This window comes from Leptonychotes weddellii, chromosome 4 (genome assembly GCF_054177405.1).
Source record: "Leptonychotes weddellii isolate Sample4059 chromosome 4, ASM5417740v2, whole genome shotgun sequence".
NCBI lineage: Eukaryota > Metazoa > Chordata > Mammalia > Carnivora > Phocidae > Leptonychotes > Leptonychotes weddellii.
Window position 1 is genome coordinate 168378570 of NC_138372.1, and position 19342 is coordinate 168397911.

Here is a 19342-nt window from a genome sequence, read left to right on the forward strand (position 1 = left end):
AAGCGCATAATTTACTCATTTGTTAAGGTAATATCCATTTGCGCCAATACCTTGTCACGCAGAAGAACACCTGACACTGTCCCCGACGGTGCTGAGTTTACTGCCCAGCGAAGAGACAGAAAGCAAGGGCGGTCAATGGCGGTAGGTGCTGCGCAGGACCAGAAGACAGGGCCGCATCAGGTGAGGCCTCGGAGGCCCCGAGACGGAGTTGCGATTTTATCCAGTAAGAGGCCACCGGGGAGTTTTAGGAAGGAGAGTAACGTTGCCTTTGTGTTTTTACAAACTCACTCCGGCAGCTGCGTGAAGAAGGGCGAACGTGTGAGGAAACGGGAAGACCCACGGGGAAGCAACGCCCGCAGCCCAGAGAGAGAGGAAGGCCGCGCGGCGCAGAGTGGATGCCGCAGAGAGGGCGAGGGGGGAGGAAGCCCAGACTGTGCTGGAGACAGAGGGAATCCTTCCACGCGGCAGGAAGTGTCAGAGAGGCATCCTGGGTCTGCAGCAGGAGCGGCTACGTGCGTGGGGGTCCAGCGCGCTTACTAAGACAGGGAGGACTGGGGGAGGGACAGACTTCAGGGACAACAGTTAAGAGGCTCCTCTCTGGCAGGTAAGTATCAGATGTTTATGAAAAATACAAATGTAAGTATCAAGAGGCGGTTGACCACTTAAGTCTGAGACACAGAAGTGAAGATGGGCTGCACTTAGAACTATCTGGGTGGTGGCAGGGAGAGCGGGAGTTTAAAATATTGATATAGAAAAAGCATGACTTCAACCACAGGACCCAGAATCACACAAGTCCACGATTATTGGTATACTCAATCTCAATCTGCTACTGAAAGATCTAGAAAAAAACTGACCCACACACTTATCCCTAGTAAGCACAGCCCTGACACCTCTTTAATCCTTCCCAGTCTCAGAGAGATAAAACAACTAAAGTGCATTCTAGTATCATCAGTGAACTTTCCAAACAGGGCTTTCTGCATTCAGTAACCCTGCAACCAAACACAGCACTGCGAACGTTTACCTTTACTTCCATACTTGAATTAAAGCTACCTTTAAGCCTAGGAAATCATGATACAGTTGAACACATAACAAAGTCCTTTTAAATATGTGAAAATAACGATCTTCTGTGGGAGCGATCTAACATGGTCTCCTTATACCTCACTCAGCGGTACAATAAGCTATATCATAGAGACAGCCATAGATTGTCTTAAGGATACCTTAGAGGTTTCAGTTCAAAGTATACAAATATAGCTCTGTTCCATTATTTTTAGCCTGTTCTACTAAGTATTTTGTGTCTTCTTAAATTGGGACACCACTGTTTTTGAGGTTAATGTGACTGATAAAATCAAATGTGAGGTTTCGAATTTCTAACTGAAAATAGAGATTTAAAGTCTTTGGACTTGAGCATTTTATTTTGTCTTTATCTAAAAGTAGTAACTTTTATACTTGAAAATAACCATTTCAGCCAATTCCTATATACCAACATCTTTGTCTTTATCACACAGCAACAACTGACCAGAATAAAACCTGAAGTTTCCTGCCTTCCTGTCCTGGTACAGAGAAGTACACGGAGAAGCTGGCACACTGTGTCCCCCTGGGGAGGCGGTGTACTCAGCCCCGAGAAGGGGACAGGGTGACAACCTCCTTATGTCGTCAGAAACCTCCTCTTGCACGATCCAGAAGCAAGACCATTCATCAGAGGTAATGGCCTGCTCCAGCCCTGCAAACGCAACGATTCTAAGCCTGATGCTGTCCCTACCTCTTCCCCTCTTCCACACGGGTGGTTCTTTCTGCTCTCCTACCCAACCCTGACTTCTATCAAAATGATATCTCAGTTAAAAAGGCCTCTACTCACTTGCTCTGCCAGTCAGCAAATGTAATGGGAAAATAAGTTGCTTCCATCAACTGCTTTGGGATGAGCAAAAACACTTCAGTCTCTCTCTTCTTCTGAAGTTCATATTTCTAAAGTCACCTTGAATTTCTTAAAAACCCAGTAGTCAATTATTTAATATCCCATTGGCTACTGGACTCACAGACTTGAATCCAGCCTCAACTTAGTGAAATCAGAGCCTTATTGCTAAGGATCAGTGCTAACAGAGGGCTGTCACACTATGAAGGTGGTATTGTGCATATGGGTCCCAACAAATCTGGGAGAGACCAAAATCTTCACAAATATAGTACAAAACTCTCTGCCTCTGAACACTCGTTACTTGTCATGCTCAATTATACTTTGCAATCCTTAGGTTCTCACCTCAGTTACATTTTTTTAAAAGTGCCCATACCCAACACCCTTTAAAATTCAACAGTTTGAATTTAACTCAGCAAAATCTTTACTTTAAATACCTAATTAGGTAATAAAGTGACAGGTGCTTTGTTCAGAGAGCATCACATTAAAAGAGTTCTAACATCACATGTTTTAGAAATGTTTAAAAGGGGCGCTGGCTCAGTCGGCGACTCTCTTGATCTCGGGGTTGTGATTTCAAGCCCCACGATGGGTGTAGAGATTACCTAAAAAGAAAGAAAGGGAGGAAGGAAGGAAGGAAAGGAAAGAAAGGAAGAAAGAAAGAGAGAAGAAATGTTTAAAAGCCTAGACAAGAATTACTAGATGATGCTGACAATTTGTTAAATGAGAAGTGATCCAACAGCGAAACTGTGGTCTGGCGCTAGCGCCTCAATATCCTGGAGGCTTTAAAAGTTTTAAGCTAAACACTAAACTGAGTCAGCCTGAAGGTCTACTTATAATACTGCAGGTCTTTACCCAGTACAGGTTTCTTCCTTTTAAAAGTCTTTCCTGAGTAGGTTAACATGATACTTGAATATACTCTTTAAAATAACAATGCATGTATTAAATTCTTTATTACGGACTTCATCCCCCCCAGAGGTAATATTCACTAGGTACTTTAAGAGAAGCAGATAAATTATTTGGTCTTATTCATACATGGATCACACGGCATTTTTAACTTCTAAACATGCTTCCCAACTACTATCTTGAATGTTACAATGAAAATGCTATATTTTATATTTATAATTTTATACAAATAAAAACCCTAAAACATTAAACTGGAAAATGTTTATTTACAGTATTACTGACCCTTAGTGGTAAGCCCACCTTACAATAATAGGGAGTTTCAAATTAAATACACAATCTTTACAGTGAGTAAAGAAAACCAATTTTTGAAATAAGAAAAACCACATTGCTCTTTTTTCCTCCAGTCCTATTTAAGTTAAAATTAGTCTCTTTATTCTTTAAAAACTTCCACATCACAGAACGGATATGGGTGCCTTAATTAAAACACACAAAATAAAACATAAAACTCTAAGAGACACAGAATAGAAAAGATAACTTACTTAAAATGCACTTCCATAAAAATATTTTTATTTACTTTTCTAAAAGCTACCTAGTTTTATGCCAAGAGCTGCAAAACTATACCACATCAATTTTCATTTTTCCTTAAATTTAATTGTAAATCTATTTGAATTAAAGTCTGAAAAACTCTCATCCATCTTTTTAGTGCAAATGCATGAATCTGAATAAAATTTAAACCAAATAGATTTTTAAGTTACGTATACCTTTAGCCCAACACATTGGAAATGGACTACAGCCGCTCTTCTCCATACAGACGGCACCTGCTGGTCTCAGGGCCCCTTGGCCCGCCAGTTCCAGCAACATAAACTCAGGTCTCTCTCAAGATCAGACCAGGCGTCCGCGCACCAAGTCCCCGTTCATCGCTCCCACAGCGTTCGCTTCGATCCACAGCCACACTAAGTTTCCCCTGTGTGCTCCTTTTCTCAGAAATTGAAGCAAAATTTGGGAGGTGCTCCTTCTGTAATATTTTCCAGCAGCTTGAAGAATGCCTCTCAGTTACAGAATCTTCTCCTGCGTCCGCAATCTGAAACACAGACCATCCTGGCTAGATTAAGCTCCTGAGCAGAATGAAACCTGCTAGTAATGTGACCCCACGGGCCTGTGTTCCTAGATTCATTCAGGGAAGGAGAGAGGGAGGGAGGGGAAAGAGGGAGGAGAAAAAGAAGGCCAGTAGCCAGCACCTGATTAATATGCTAATCCCACCCTTCTGCTCAATTCATCTGGCAGACCTCTGCTCACAAAACCAACAGGCAATTCTAAAATTGAGTAAGCTGCAAATCAAGTCTGACCCAGATCATGTCTGTAGATGGCTCCTCCAACTATTTTTGTTTTCAAAGTCATGCCTTTGGCCTTTTACCGGCCTAATTCTGACCTTAAGACTTAAGATAATTGCCTTGATGAAAAATGAGTAATACTGGGGGAAAAACCTTGATCAACATTAAAAGCAAATCTGTAAGAACTATGTCTATAGGAACCCAGGTATTTCCAAGGTAAAGACTTTTTTCAGATTGATAGTTTCGAAGTATGTTTGCAAATTTATAAAAGTATTTAGAAAACACATAAAAACAAGAATTTGAAGTTATGAGATTCTTTTAAAACTAGCTTAGGAAATGTTGAGGAATCCAAGATACCTGATTTCTTAATTTCAAAACATGAGTGAGTACTAAACTCATATTCCTGAAGGAGGAGGACAGAAAAACACTCTAACAATCTGTACTAGTAACTTTTTTCAAAAAATGTAAAGCTACTTATACTTTTTCCATTCAAACTGAGAGACAGTCTCAGTCATCTCTAAAATGTAGCTATTTAAACACACTCCACTCTGGCAGTAAGACAGTAAGAAACTGGGCTCCTACAGCCTCTGTTGTCTGAGCACACGTGATACACATTCAAGACATACACAGTTCAGCTCTCCTATTACGTGGGTAATTCTGTTTGTAGCAAATCCCATTAACGAAGAAAAAATCGAGTCTTCTACTTAACTGTGAACACGACAGAGGCTTTATGAATTCACTAACTTGTGAAAACAAGAGCTGACAAAGGCTAGGGGAACAAGAGGCCTATCTGTGTCCAGTAATGCCCCAAGACAGCTAGTTTCATTTCTGACACACTACTCTCGATGATGGCTTTGTCTCCAGAAGTTACATTCAGCCTCCTAATAGCAGTCAGAGCTCAAATAACCTCTTAGATGCCCCCAGTGAAAACACATCATTCACCAGCATGAACTCTGACCCCAGGCAACACTGGGAAGAAAAGGGGCTCCAGAAAAACACAGGCGAGCAAGCTAGGAAGGAAACCGAAGAAACAAGCAGATAGATCACCATTACCGAGGACACTCGGGACACAAAGGCCTACTCTCATCATAGGAGGAATCCAAGTACACCCCACGAGCAAGTCTGGTATCTGACCCAGGCCCCTGAGAATGGCTTGGGATTTAATCTGAACCATCAAATAATATACATGCCAACGACACAAGCAAACTCTGAGTCTCTCTTGGAACTTACGACTCTAGAGTTAAAAAACAGAAGCTACCTTTACTAGTTGCCAACGGTATTTTACACACCCAATTTTCACATCTTCTAAGCAAAATCAGGGCTGTCACATCTTCTAAAGATGAGCTAAAGATGGAGTCAGTTAGGAAGAGACACAGTTTCACCGAGCCCACCTGTCATCCAAGAGGCCAGAGGTCTTCACGTACGCACACACCCAGAAAAGGTTTTTGAGCCATACTGACTAAATGCTGTAAGCAGCACCTGCACAGGAGAGAGAGGCTGGTGCCAGCGAGTGACGGCGGCAGCTGGGGCCTCCATGGCAGTAGAGGAGGTGACGAGAGGACAGACGTGGGAGCTCTTCAGGTGTGGGAGAGGGGAAGCCAAGTCTCTGACTGCAAAGTAACCAGTGGGGAGCAGCTTTCTCTCCCACCCCACCAAAGCTAATTCACATTCATCTCAAGATCCAAATATCACCTCCTCGTGTGCAAAGTCCTGAGGGTACAAAAGATGACAAGATCCAAGAAGCAACGACCCCTCCAGGCCAACAAGCAGAGCCCAGCCGGAAGAGCTGAGAAGCACTGGGGCCGCTGAGAAGAGCGGACAGGCAGAGGAGCACAGGGCTTGGCCACACAAAGGAGAAGCTACTGCGCTAGGCGCTCTCCCAGAGAAAACCATCGTACTTCACTCCTGACACAACCCCAACCAAGCGGTTCATTCCCCGCGTGCAGCGAAGAGGAGAGTGTGGTTCAGGCAGTGGGGCACAGGCCTACGGCCAAAGGGCTGAGAAACTACACGAGGACCAGTCACTCTGTGACAGCATCACTCCTGTTTTCTTCCCGCTAAATAGGAAAGCCCCAATTATGCTCCTAGATTCCCGATCCAGTAACGTCTTGAAAAGAGCAGGAAAGGCCTATGTTAATGGTGGCGTAAGTGAAAAAAGTGGGCAGTCCCTTTATGCCCTCTGAATAACAAACTCTACAACACACTAACATAAAGGCAGTCATTCCTTAAGAAGTTCCACAGATTCTTTAAAAAACTCTTCATCAGGGCGCCTGGGTGGCTCAGTTGGTTGGGCGACTGCCTTCAGCTCAGGTCATGATCCTGGAGTCCCGGGATCGAGTCCCGCATCGGGCTCCCTGCTCAGCGGGGAGTCTGCTTCTCCCTCTCCCGCTCCCCCCTCTCGTGCTCACTCTCTCTCTCTCTCTCAAATAAATAAATAAAATCTTTAAAAAAAAAAAAACTCTTCATCATATCAGTAGAGTTGAAAGCAACTCTGGGAAGTCCTACCTCACAGGTAAACTCTTCATTAAAATTTACAAGAAAGATACTACGATTTGCTCGGACTCCAATCCATAGTCATCCTGGACTCCTATCTGTCTCTTTCCTCAAAGCAATCCATCAGCAAAACCCAATATCCTTGCCTTTAAAATAAATCCGGACTGTGTACGTGCCCCCACGTCCACAGCCGCCACCGGCCCAGGCTGTTGCCATGCTCCACCGGCCGCGGTTACAGGTCTCGCCGCCCTGTACTCTGTTCCCGACCAGCAGCCACACCAACCACTTCACGACGCCCATCACACCATTTCACTCCTCTGCTAAAACTCACCAACACTTCCCCAGTTCTGCCAGAAGCAGTGCTTACTACCTACTCGCAAGGCTCTGTGCAGGTGGCTCCCCTCCCACCTGCAGCCCTCGGTCTCGCCATGGCCTGGCTCCCGTTTCCTGGGCTGTCCTCTGCCCACCTTCACACTGCCTGCCCCATGCCCTTACTTAGCCTGCTTCATTTCCCACAGCACTCACACCTTCTCAGATACCACATGACTGAATTACACGGTATGTTTGTTGTCTGGCTGCCCCCATTACAACCCAATCTCCAAGGCAAGAAAGAATCTGGTCTGCATACTGTCTTCCGGGCCCTATTACAGAAGTGGTCAGTAAGAGGTACCGGCCACATTCTGCACATCCATCTGTCACCTAAAGGTAACAAGGAGATGGCAGAGGGAATTTTTCTTCTCTTTTAGAGGCCATGGCCACAGAAGAGGCATCTAGATGTTCTAGATGTCAGGACTCGCACTAAGCTCAGTGACAGCATAGCCTGCCTCAATCTTGGGCACTGCTTCACCTCTGAGACTCTGCTCAGTTCAGGGGCTTGATAAGGATTCACTGAATAAGTGAAGTAAACTATATGAGAATGTTGCTTTTTCAAGAATATAAAAAATGGAAAAAGAAAAACTGACACAAAATCTAGGAAAACCATGTGGACCACCTCTCCCCATCCCACCTAAAAAATAAATCACACAACTCTAGCATTCTGGTACTCCTATGAGAACTTCCATTTCAAATTTCAGTACGACAAAAATGACAATACTGTGTGAAATGAGACAGAAATCATTAGAAGGCTAGCAAACAAGGCGATGAGCAAGATCAGCAAGAAGGAAAGGGAATTCTAAACCCTTTCATAGACTGCGCAGTACTGCCCAATATGGCTTCCCCACAGAAACCTGGCCTGAGGTGAGAAAGTCACTGGAAAGAACTATTCAGAAAGAAGCTGCTTCTCTCTCTCTCAAATAAAATCTTAAAAAGCAGGGGGAGGGGCGCCTGGGTGGTTCAGTCAGTTAGGCGTCTGCCTTCAGCTTAGGTCATGATCTCAGGGTCCTGGGATCAAGTGCTGCATCGAGCTCCCTGCTCAATGGGGAGTCTGCTTCTCCCTCTTTCTCTGCCCCTCCCTCCCTTGTGCTTGCTGCTCTCTCTCTCTCTAATAAATAAAATCTTAAAAAGAAAAGAAAAGCTGCTTATAAACGTCACCAAAAGCATATCACACAAATCCAAGTCTGACTCTCACATTTCTTACATAGTTACACGGTTTTATTTGCTGGCCTTAATAAGTAATACTTGAGGGCAGTACCTCTTGGAAGCGTAAAGCCCTAGTAAATGCTTTCAAGTCAGCTACTAGGAGGAATGTGAAAGAAAACTGTAATTCATATTATACATACAGAATTCAAAATTTACCTCTCTTACTTCTTTTATGTTTGCATTAATCAAGAGTTAATAGATTTACGTAAAATCAACACTATTATACAACGATAGCTCCAATTAGCAGCTGATCACTACAACATACCCTAACTTCCGAAAGCTGGGTATCCTAACCTAAATTTAATTCTATTAAGACTCACAGAATTATCATTTCTGTGTCATTGTGCCTCACTGTTTCCACCACAAAACAGAAATAACTTTTCTGAAAATTTTAATCCATTCAACAAAACTTAAGACTTGATAAGGACTAAAGAAATTTAGTCATAAGAAAGGATATAATCATGTTCCAAAGACAAACAGCTAATAGGTCTCAAAATACAACACACTCCAAAAGGTGACGGTATTATTCACCGTTCTTGCAGAGTTTCTAACAAGTACTATACCTCCTCCCTTCTGTTACTCGGAAGGTACTCTGGGGAAGCTGAGGAAGGCACTAAATTTGCAACCGGAAGCTACAAAGGAGCCCAGTTCTATCTGTGAGACAAGGACAGACTCATTTCACCGCCCTGAACGTCAGTCTGTTCATCTGTACAAGGACAGGGACAATACCTAACATGTAACTACGTGCCTGTCATCAAATAGCATAACAGCAACACTAATAACCAATGAAAATATAATGATAATAATATAACGGGGATACCCAGTTAATGCTTACTCTGTGCCAAGCCCTATCCTAAATACTTTAAAAATATGGACTCAGGTATTAATAACCAGCTTCATGAGGTAGATTCTATTACCCTGGTGTAAGAGATGACGAACAGAAGCACGGAGCACTAAGTAACTTGTCTGAGGTCACAGACCTCCTGCATAGCAGAGCTGGACATCACCACTCGGGCAGTCAGCCTCCAGTGTGTGCTTCTTCACTAACCCACTGCAGGACTTCACCTATTTTCTCAATCAATAATTCCAACCACCACCGAGGTCACAAGCCACACGTGACATGTGGACGCACTGAGGAACCGAGAAATGAAGCAACATGCCTGATGTCACAGCTAACTGGTCGGTGGCAGAGCCAGCACCTGCACCGGGACACCTGCCAGGGCACACACTCAAGCCACCACCTGTAATGACACAACCTCTGGAGGCTGCAAGGGGACCAGGCGACCAGGAAACAGGCCTCACTTGGCCTACAAAGGAGGACTTAATCACAGACAGAATATGAGACAGACAGGCTGCTCTCATCCCCGTGCAACAGTCCAATTCATCAAGTTCTGCGGCTCCTGTGACAGTCCCCCGGCGTCCGTGATCCCGCCCGACAGTGGGTACCGGCCATCGCAGAACGTGCTGGACGTGTAGCTGGGACCGGGGAGATACATCACAATCACCAGGAAATAAACAGAACAACGAATTAAGCAACCTAAGATACATAAAATAGAAGGGAAACTGCGACTCTAAAGAGGCAGAAAATTCTGAACTTATTATCAATTTAGACAATACTCAATTGAGTATTTTTACAGACACTAATGGCCATTTCTCATGTGTTTTGCCATAAAGGAGATGAAAGCTAAATTCTAGGTTTAGAAACTGTTGGGAGGTTACTTGCCACCAAATTCAAAAGAAAAACAAAAAGGCTCCTGAAATCTCAAAGAAGACGCCACCTGGGGTTTTCAAATATACTAGCAGAGGCACTTAGTAACAGAGAACGGGGCCAGAAACTTACCAAAATGGTCAACCTAACTGACGGAGGTTTTTTGGCTTATACTGACCAAATAACTAATATTAAAAGACAATCAAGCCGTTATTTATTTGAATGTTAACACCATTCAAATAAACTCTGCAACTTCTGTTTTAGTGAACGTGCATATACACAGCCAACTTACTTTATCATTTGCTCCGTAGATGGTCATTTTACCCAGTAAATCCAGTTTGCTCACAGGGTGTCACTCACCTGACGGAGCAAAGAGTGAAGTGCCCTGTTCGAAGGCCTGTGGCAGAGACAGCTGCGGTGGCTCGCGGGCAGTTGGCTGTGCAGTGACACTCACACAGGGAGGCCCGCGGGTGGCGGGGGGCCCGGCTGGCGAGTGGGTCCCTTCTACCATCTACGCTGCCCGTCTTCAGGAAGGATCAGCAGCACTGTAGGGGCCCAGTCCTCCCCCAGCCATATCCTAAGTAGGGCCCTGAAGAAGGTGGTTTCTCTTCTCAAACACAGATACACGGTGGTAGGTTTTCTTGGTCAAAGGCCCTCCTCTATCCTTTCGGTTTTCTCACACCGGTATCAACAGATATTACTCTGATTTAGCATGAAATTTATAGTCATTTTTCCAATTCTCCCCAAAACTTTTTACCTCACACCTATCAGGATGATGATTATTTTTTTTAAATGGGAAACAGGAAATAAAAAGTGCTGGCCAGGACCTCAAGAAGCTGGAACCCTTGTGCACCATGGGTGGGAATGTAAAATGGTGTGGCCCATGGTGCTGTCACCTCAGAAAACAATGGGGACAGAGCTTCAGATGTGCAAGATAAAAAGTGCTGGAGATCTGGTTCCCAACAAAATGAAAATACATAACACTACTGAACTGTACATTTAAAAATGGTTAAGATGACAAATTATGTTATGTGTTTTTTATTTACCACAATAAAAAAAATTTTGATTAAAAGAATGTTAAAACCACTTTAATGGAGTGTCTCTCGTTTATTTTACAACAAGCTGGCGAGTATGTCTACTTTTGTAGAAGAGGGAAAAAAGCCTTGAGATGTTAGGAACATGCCCAAAGCGCAGCAGGCAGCAAAAGGGAACGACAATCACCGGTCCCTGTGTAAGGACAGGACACTAGTCCAATATGACAAGGGAGCTTCATGTGGCTTTTTAAAGAAGTTAGCCCCCTAATAAACTCTGAGATAGTTACCAATACACCGTGAAGACTAATAAAAGCAGACCTCACTTAGATGGAGTCTGGAGGCCTGCAGGGGTTGCTCTCAGCCCCTACCACTCCTCTTCCGCTGCAGGCCCAACAAGGAGAGATGCACCTTGCAGGCGGATACTACCGAACTAACCCCGCAGGAGGAAGGTTCCTCCTCCATCCCAACTCCCCCCTTTCCTCTATAAAAGAGCGGTCCTCTCCTTTGTTCTGCCTACAGTTCTCTCCTAGCTTGCTTGCCTGGGTTTGCAATTCTTTGCTGTTCCCAAATAAACCCATTTTCGCTGGTAAAAATGACTGGCAGTTTTATTTTTAAAGTTAAGAACACTATTTTCAAGAAAAAGGGAGCTGAGGCTGAGAGAGGTAAAGGACTTGGGGTTAAGATCAGACTTCGTAAAATCAAAGACTCCAAAGCTCAAACTGATTCATATTTCCATCACCTTCAACCTGAAAGTCTATTGTTGTCCATTCAGCTTATTGTTAAATACTCCCTGAACCCCCATGTGGCAACATACTAGATATAGGACTCTGAGCACTTCTTTAAAAAACTTCTCTCTAGAACTTGGTTTTCTCATCAGTTAAATAAAGTTAAAAACAGTTGTTATGAGAACTAAGTATTATAAGCATAAAGGCTTTGAGAGTGCTGCATGATAGTGCACTACTCTGCATCTTCTGTATTGGTGCAATGAATTAAGCACTAGGGATCTGAAAACAAGAGGGGCAGAGTTCTGGCCCCTAAGGAGTTCAGAGCCCACGAGAAGACAAGCACGTAAGCCACTGCACCCACAGATCCAGCTTCTGGTAGACCAGTCTAAGAAACCTCCAGTAGGGTGCCTGGGTGGCTCAGTTGGTTAAGCGACTGCCTTCGGCTCAGGTCATGATCCTGGAGTCCCGGGATCGAGTCCCACATCGGGCTCCCTACTCAGCAGGGAGTCTGCTTCTCCCTCTGACCCTCCTCCCTCTCATGTTCTCTGTCTCTCATTCTCTCTCTCGCAAATAAATAAAAAATCTTAAAAAAAAAAGAAACCTCCAGTAATCCCCTTTAAGGTTTAAGGCAGTTTGAGGCTTAAATGAGTCTCAGGTTTATTTACAAAACTCAAAGACTAGGAACAGCCTACATGTCAAAAGAAATGAGTAAATAAAGTTTGGAAAAGGTATTTGCTGAAAATTTTTCATGGACACTGGAAAACACTCATTAATGAAAAAAGTCCACATGGTATAAAAGAAAACTACAACTCCCAGTCCTAAAATGCAAAGATTTTCAAGATAGATACATACATATATACAATTTTTTTTCTGAGAGAGAGCAAGAGCACATGCTAGCTGAGGGCTGGGGGGCAGAGAGAGCGCGAGAATCCCAAGCAGGCTCTTTGCCAGAGCAGAGCCCTACACAGGGCTCGATCTCACAACCCTGAGATCATGACCTGAGCCAAAATCTAGAGTCAGATGCTCAACCGACTGAGCTACCCAAGCCACACTGAGCCTCATAAGGGCCGGACCGACACGAAAGAACGTTTGTAAATGGCTGACTTACTAAAAGATTCCTCCTTCCCCCTTCTTTTAAATCAAGAAATTAATCTCTAACCACTAAAATGAAAAAAAGAGACGTGAGATTTCTGAATCCAAGACGGAGGCAACAATAAAATATATATTTTAAATAATAAAGAAGGTATAGAAGAATATGTAGACTGTGGTATTTCATTGTAAAGGAAAAATACATGCATGCATGTGCCTTCCTGGTATATGCACAGATCACCCACAGACGTTTAGAGAATTACGAGAATTTAGCAGAAAGAAAGAGCGGGGAGGTTTAGGACTCCCTACCCACTGATTTGAATTTTGTGCCATGTATATTTCTCTTCAAAATAATAAGTGAACATAAAAAGTAACTACTTTAAAGAAACAGTATCTAGTGAAGTCCCCAATATTTCCCAAGAAAGCAATCCTTTCTAAGTAACACATGCATCAAATAACAAATAAAAAAAAAAATCAGAAAATGTTCAGAACACAGTGATAATAAAACTAGAACATCAAAATCTTTAGAACACAGCTGAGAGTATTTAGAGGGACATTTCAAACTTCAAGTGCTTATATTTAAAAGGTAAAAACATCGATTATCTATGTTTTTACCTTAAGTAATAAGAAAAATAAGAGCAGAAACTCTAAGTAGAAATGAAGGTGGAATAAGGAGCATTCACACATTAGCACATAAGGCTAAAGGAAAAATGAGTAATACTGATCCTATCTTCATTTAAAATTTTGGCATCTTGTTCATCATGGATTTTCTGCATTAATGTTTTTTAAAAAAAAACACTGCATCAAGCTATTACTTATCTTGATGACCGAGGTTTTCATTGGCTCCACCAATGCCTCACCAAAATCCTGGTCCTCCCCACGTTTCACTCTCTCCTCGCGGCTCCATCCACCTCAACTCCAAGGCTCCCCACGCCCAGGCCTTATCACCTAAGGGGTTTGTAAGCCTAGAAACATTTCTGCCCAAAGCATGTTAAATACAATCACTCAATTTTTTTAAAGTGAGGACAAAAAAGGTATTTAACGCTTCTTTTTCAAGGCCCAGAACCACAGTAACTCAACTGTCAGAGCCTTATCTGTCTTACTTGAAACAGTTACAATGAATTTTTTACACCGGACCAGCAAACTCCTTGATTTATAAATGTCTGAATTTAAATAAAGGAGGCAAGGCCTGAAAATCTGTTAGCAAAAATTAATGCTTGATTATGGATAGTCCCATGCCCTGTGACACGGCAGAAATCATAAATTCTCTCCTTCTTACTGCAGTCCAAAGGGCCTGCCTTCAGCAGCAACACCTCGACTCCACAAGCCACACCGAGCCTCACAAGCACCAGACCGACACGAAAGAACATTTGTAAATGGCTGACTTACTAGAAGATTCCTCCTTCCCCCCTCTTTTAAATCAAGAAATTAATCTCCACCACTAAAATGAAAAAAAAGAGACGTGAGACTTCTGAATCCAAGACAGAGGCAACAGCTGGAAGTAGAAAACTGTGAAAAGCACATAAAATACCCTCCTTGGAGCTGCTGAGGCAGTGGGAACGAGAGAGGCTGTGAGAGCTTCAAAGGGTGAAGAGCCAAGAAGCTGGGCCGGGCTTCCGCAGCTGCTTTCACCTTCGCTCCGTATTTGTCAACTTGGGGAACGAGACGGAGGCTGGGAACGCGGGCTCTGCACACACACAACTGCGGCAAAGGCCAGAGCAACAGACACAGCTCTGGGAGGCCAAACACCCGGGGGCAAGCGAGCGTGTTTATGGATGCGCATCACTCATCATCAAAAGCCATGATGCTGATACCTGCTACCACATGGATGGAACCCTAAGTGAGAGGCTGCACACAAAAGACCACGTACAGGATGCAGGATTCCAACTGCATGAAATGTGCACAACAGGCAAATCTGTACGTCAGAGAGATGAGTGGCTGGTTGCCGAGGGCTGGGGATAAAGACCAATGAAGTGACTACCAAGGGGTGTGGGGCTTGTGGGGGTGTGGGGACTAGGAGTTGATCTGTAATTTTAAACAAGGCTAGATCAAAGAATTATTAGACTTATCAATTCTTTGCCACAGTAGTTACAGTTCCTTTAGGATTTATTGGTACTTCTTTTTCTTAGTTGACTTTCTAGAGACTTATTTCCAGATACCAAGTGGTAACTTTTACTTGTTAAACACATTTCCAAGTTACTTAAAATGATATAGTCCCTTTTTCCACTTTAGCTAGTATAAGTTTCTGCATTTGCACCTCAAAATTTCTTCAATAATAAAATTCATCTAAGAATTTAGTGAGCACCTCCCATGTGCCAGGCTCTGTTCAGAACCATGAATACCTCAGTGTGTGTACAAAGACAGAGATACACGACAGGATGCACTGCTAAGTAGTTAACAATCGGATCTGTGGGGAGTGAGAGGGAAAAGCCCCGATGTGTGGCATTTGCTGATTTCTGTGGTATAAATACACCCACCCTATTTGGTTTCAAGCTACCACCGACTCTAGTATCTCTCTCTCTCTCTCTCACACACACACACGTTTTTTCTGCCCACAAGGAGTTTACATTCTATCAGGGGAGAGAGACAACAATAAAATCATAAATAACTAAATTATACAGTATATCGTCAAGCAGTGTTATTTTAAAAATTACTAAGTTTAGCAGGGTAGGAGGGATAGGAAGTGTGCACATAGGGGAATGCAGGTTGCAGTATTGAATAAAGTGGTCAGGGTGAGCTACACTAAGAAATATACACACATACACGTTCCACATTAGAATGTGGAAATTCAAAAACATCCTTTTTTTAACATTTACAAAAAATCACACAGTATGTACTCTTTGGGGCTTAGCCATTTTTTAAACAGTATGTTTTGAGGAAAAGCATCCATGCTATGGCATGGAGCTTCATAGTCACTGCTAGATAGGACGTCATCATACGAATGTACCACAATTCTCCCTCCATTCTACCCTTGATGAACAGTGGGCTATTTCCAGTCCGGGACTATTACAAATCATTCGTTTCTTGTGCACGCATCTCTGCTGTGTGTCCACCTGGAATGGAACCACTAGGCCAGTGTGCATTCTCCACTTCAGTAAGTGCTGCCAAACTACTGTCTGAAGTGGATGTATAAAGTGATACTCCCATCAGCTGTGTTTGCAACTTCCCACCGCTCCCTAACCTTCAAAAGCAAAAATGAAACAAGTCTAACTTTCGGAGCGGTGGTATAACTTCAGAGAGGAGCTGTAATTTGACTGTACATCCTAGTCTGGTACATCCTATGGCATTCAAGAGCTATAACGAAATCTAATGCTGTTTTTAGTAATAATATAAATGACACCAAGATGAAACAGAGAAGCCATGTTCAAATGCGTTCAGAGGTCTTGGCACGGTTATTCTGAAAGGACAACACAAGTTTCACACACACGAATGATGAAGCAATGACATAAAGGGGCTAATGTTAAGAACCAAGATTTTAAGCAAAAGAGAAATGAGATACAAACATAAAATCAAAGAAGTAAACCATTTTAATCTTAAATTTAAATTGGAAGTATCGAGATAAACTCATGACTTACTCTTTTCTCTTTCCAAAAAATACACACTTCATATCTCTATACCCTAAAAAAGTCCAGAAGCAACAATATGCCAGCATTACCTACCACAGTAGCCAGATTATAGTCTCTAAACACCATTTCCCACTACAAGGAATCAAGGCTCCTTAGAGAGATGGCTGATTTCAGGTCTGTGGCAAGAAAGGTACAAACTGAGCCTGGAACTATTTTATAGTGCCCATAAACAAGAAAACTATAAAAAATTACTGGAGCCATTTCCTAAGGACACAGAAGATATCTATGAAGGGCAATCTGACCATCAAAAAGAATGACTGCAGTAAATTAACATATACATATGTGTGTACACATACACACACACATATAGGTCATCTTAACATCTATGCATTTATGATACTAAAAATAATTCTCACTTGTGTTAAGTCACCACTGGAGTTTGTTGGCCCCTTAGCCAACAATTCTGAAACTAGTAAATACAAGAATTATGCATTTATCCTACCTTTTCTGTATGGGCTACATTTCAGGATACCCAAATAGTTAAAAAAACAAACAAGAAAGCTCCAGCAAGCAAGCACAGAAGGCATGGCTGAATCAGATCATCACTGTTTCTGCAATTCTGATACAAAGTACCCAGGCAACCACCATCAATGCCTGCAAAAGCCACTAGGTGGAAGAATCACAACACCATCTGAACAAATGATTAATGGCACCATCCCTAAGAGGTGAAGCCAACAGCAAGTCTTCTGGCCCCCAGAGTTGAAGCTCTTTCTAACTGGACTTCTAGCAACCAGTTTTGAAATTTATGAATTAAATGACATCACATGATACAATCAGCCAAATTCAGAATGTGGGACATTCTGTAGGATAAGTGACAGTTTCTTCAAGAGCAACAACAAAAGCTGTTATTTAAAAATAAAACTGAACGGGTAAAAAAGCAGGGAGTGGGAAATGTTAAAGATATGCCAACCAACAGGTAAAAGGCTTTTTAAAAAAATGGGGAAAATGGGCGCCTGGGTGGCTCAGTCGTTAAGCGTCTGCCTTCGGCTCAGGTCATGATCCCAGGGTCCTGGGATCGAGTCCACATCGGGCTCCCTGCTCGGCAGGAAGCCTGCTTCTCCCTCTCCCACTCCCCCTGCTTGTGTTCCTGCTCTCGCTGTCTCTCTCTCTGTCAAATAAATAAATAAAATCTTTTAAAAAATAAATAAATAAATAAATAAATAAATGGGGAAATTAGAAAATTAAACATTACCTAGCTTATTAGAGAAAATATGTTGTTATTTTTTTTTCTTCTTTTTTAATTTAAATAGGCTCCACACCCAGCATGGAACACAACACAGGACCCAAACCCACGACCCTGAGATCAAGACCTGAGCTGAGATCAAGAGTTTGACGCTCAACCGACTTAGCCACCCAGTGCCCTGAGAGAAAAGATTTTAAGTTACTTTTAATTATGGGAGGCATGGTAAAGGTATTACGGTTATATTTCTTATCTGTTAGGGACATATACTGAACTTTACGGGTGAAACTTTATATGATGTCTGGGATTAGCTCTAAAATACTCCAGCCAAACAAAAGTCTGGGAGAGAGGAAATAGGACAAATAAGGGCAGAAGGTTGAAAAAGGGTTCATTATCCGATTTTAGTTTTATGTATACTTCAAAATTTCCACAATAAGAAGTTTTTTAAAAGAACTGAAGAACACCTACCACACACATTCATTTTTCTAATAGCCAACTGAGTTAAAGATGAAGCAGCACTGTAAATACAATGTTGTTGTCACACATACCTTAATTCCATAAGCAGAAGTGAGTATGTTCAAAATGCAGAGCCAATCAGAACCCAGAGTTTTAAAGGAAAGGGGAGGGCAGAACAACTTCAGCAGTAAATAAATGTTTTCTGTGTATCTGCTAGGCAAGCCATCCACAACTGAGAGAACCAAAATGGAGAAAGAAGCCAACATTTCCCACCCATGCAATGCTCCAAGACACTGCTCTGTTATACACATTATAACACAGGCTACACTGGGAAAAATGTTCACATGAACCACTAGAGAAGGGATCCAGAATCGAGACTGCAATTCACCAAAGGTGCAGCTCCCCTGCTCCAAAGGTGAGCATGTATGTCTCATCATAATTTATCCTGATGGATCCTTAGCATAAGTAACACGTAGACTCAGGTGTCTCCATGACTCTCTGGCTGCAGGAACCCACTGACTGGACAAGTCCTCCCAGAACGAAGTTACCTCGCCTGCTAATAAACAGGGTTATCTCATTCTGGGCTGGCTACGAGGGATTCAAAGCCAAGATCCAGTTGTAAACTGGCTTCTGAAGACCTATCTCAGATTCACTCTATTATTTGAAACCAACAAAACGGAGCTATGTTTTTTTTAATGTGCTGACAATCTATGTAATGTCAATTCTCAGTATGTCTTTATCCTTTAAAGAGTAGGTCAAACCTTTCTCAATTCAAATCCTTTTTTAACTAATACAATCAACTGTGGGCAAACCAGAAGAAGACACAATGGGCATTTTAATTTTTATAAACCTAAATCCTCTGAAGAGGTCAAAAGAAGAAAAACATGTGCAGATAAATCAACATTTATAGCTAAATGCACAGAGCAGTCCAAAGTCTACAAATGGCTAAAAGTAAGACTGGGGAGTGGGTGGGGAGCCCCACTGTAAACGACACCCCAACAAAGACAAAAGGAGCAACTGGTTTGCACCCATTTTACCTGGAATGCCAACTGTGGGCACCTTCCTGCCTCCTGTTGTCACATTCCAGGGACCTTAATTGATCTGAGAAGAAGATCGGATCTTGGACTTACCTCAAGGACAGTCTGTCTGCTCCTAATTCCCAAACTGAAACTCCTTATAAGGCCTCTGCACACCTCCAAGAGCAAATGTAAAAAAGCAACTCAAAACTTATCAGCCCCACAGTCTACGTCCTTTAGTGTACTACATTTTAAAAGTAGACAAAACTATAAACATCGGGGTGCACGTACCCCTTC

General features: G+C 42.6%; 1 protein-coding gene and 1 long non-coding RNA gene across 17 annotated transcripts in view; both read right to left on the reverse strand.

Moving 5' to 3' along the window:
• PTK2 (protein tyrosine kinase 2) overlaps positions 1-19342 on the reverse strand; it is a 261505-nt gene that overhangs the window by 199866 nt on the left and 42297 nt on the right. For 3 of the 16 annotated variants that reach the window (XM_081816606.1, XM_081816604.1, XM_081816600.1), the window contains exon 3: positions 3571-3890. The exons of the other annotated variants lie outside the window; for them this stretch is intronic. In XM_081816606.1, the coding sequence (XP_081672732.1) occupies positions 3571-3670 (100 nt within the window). In that variant the 5' untranslated portion in view covers positions 3671-3890. The remainder of the gene's footprint in view (positions 1-3570; positions 3891-19342) is intronic. 16 annotated transcript variants of the gene reach the window in all.
• LOC145720999 (uncharacterized) lies at positions 5714-16415 on the reverse strand. The gene is made up of 2 exons (XR_014144456.1): positions 12280-16415; positions 5714-12072 (listed from the first exon to the last, which is right to left on the reverse strand). It is a non-coding gene; the product is annotated as an uncharacterized LOC145720999 (long non-coding RNA).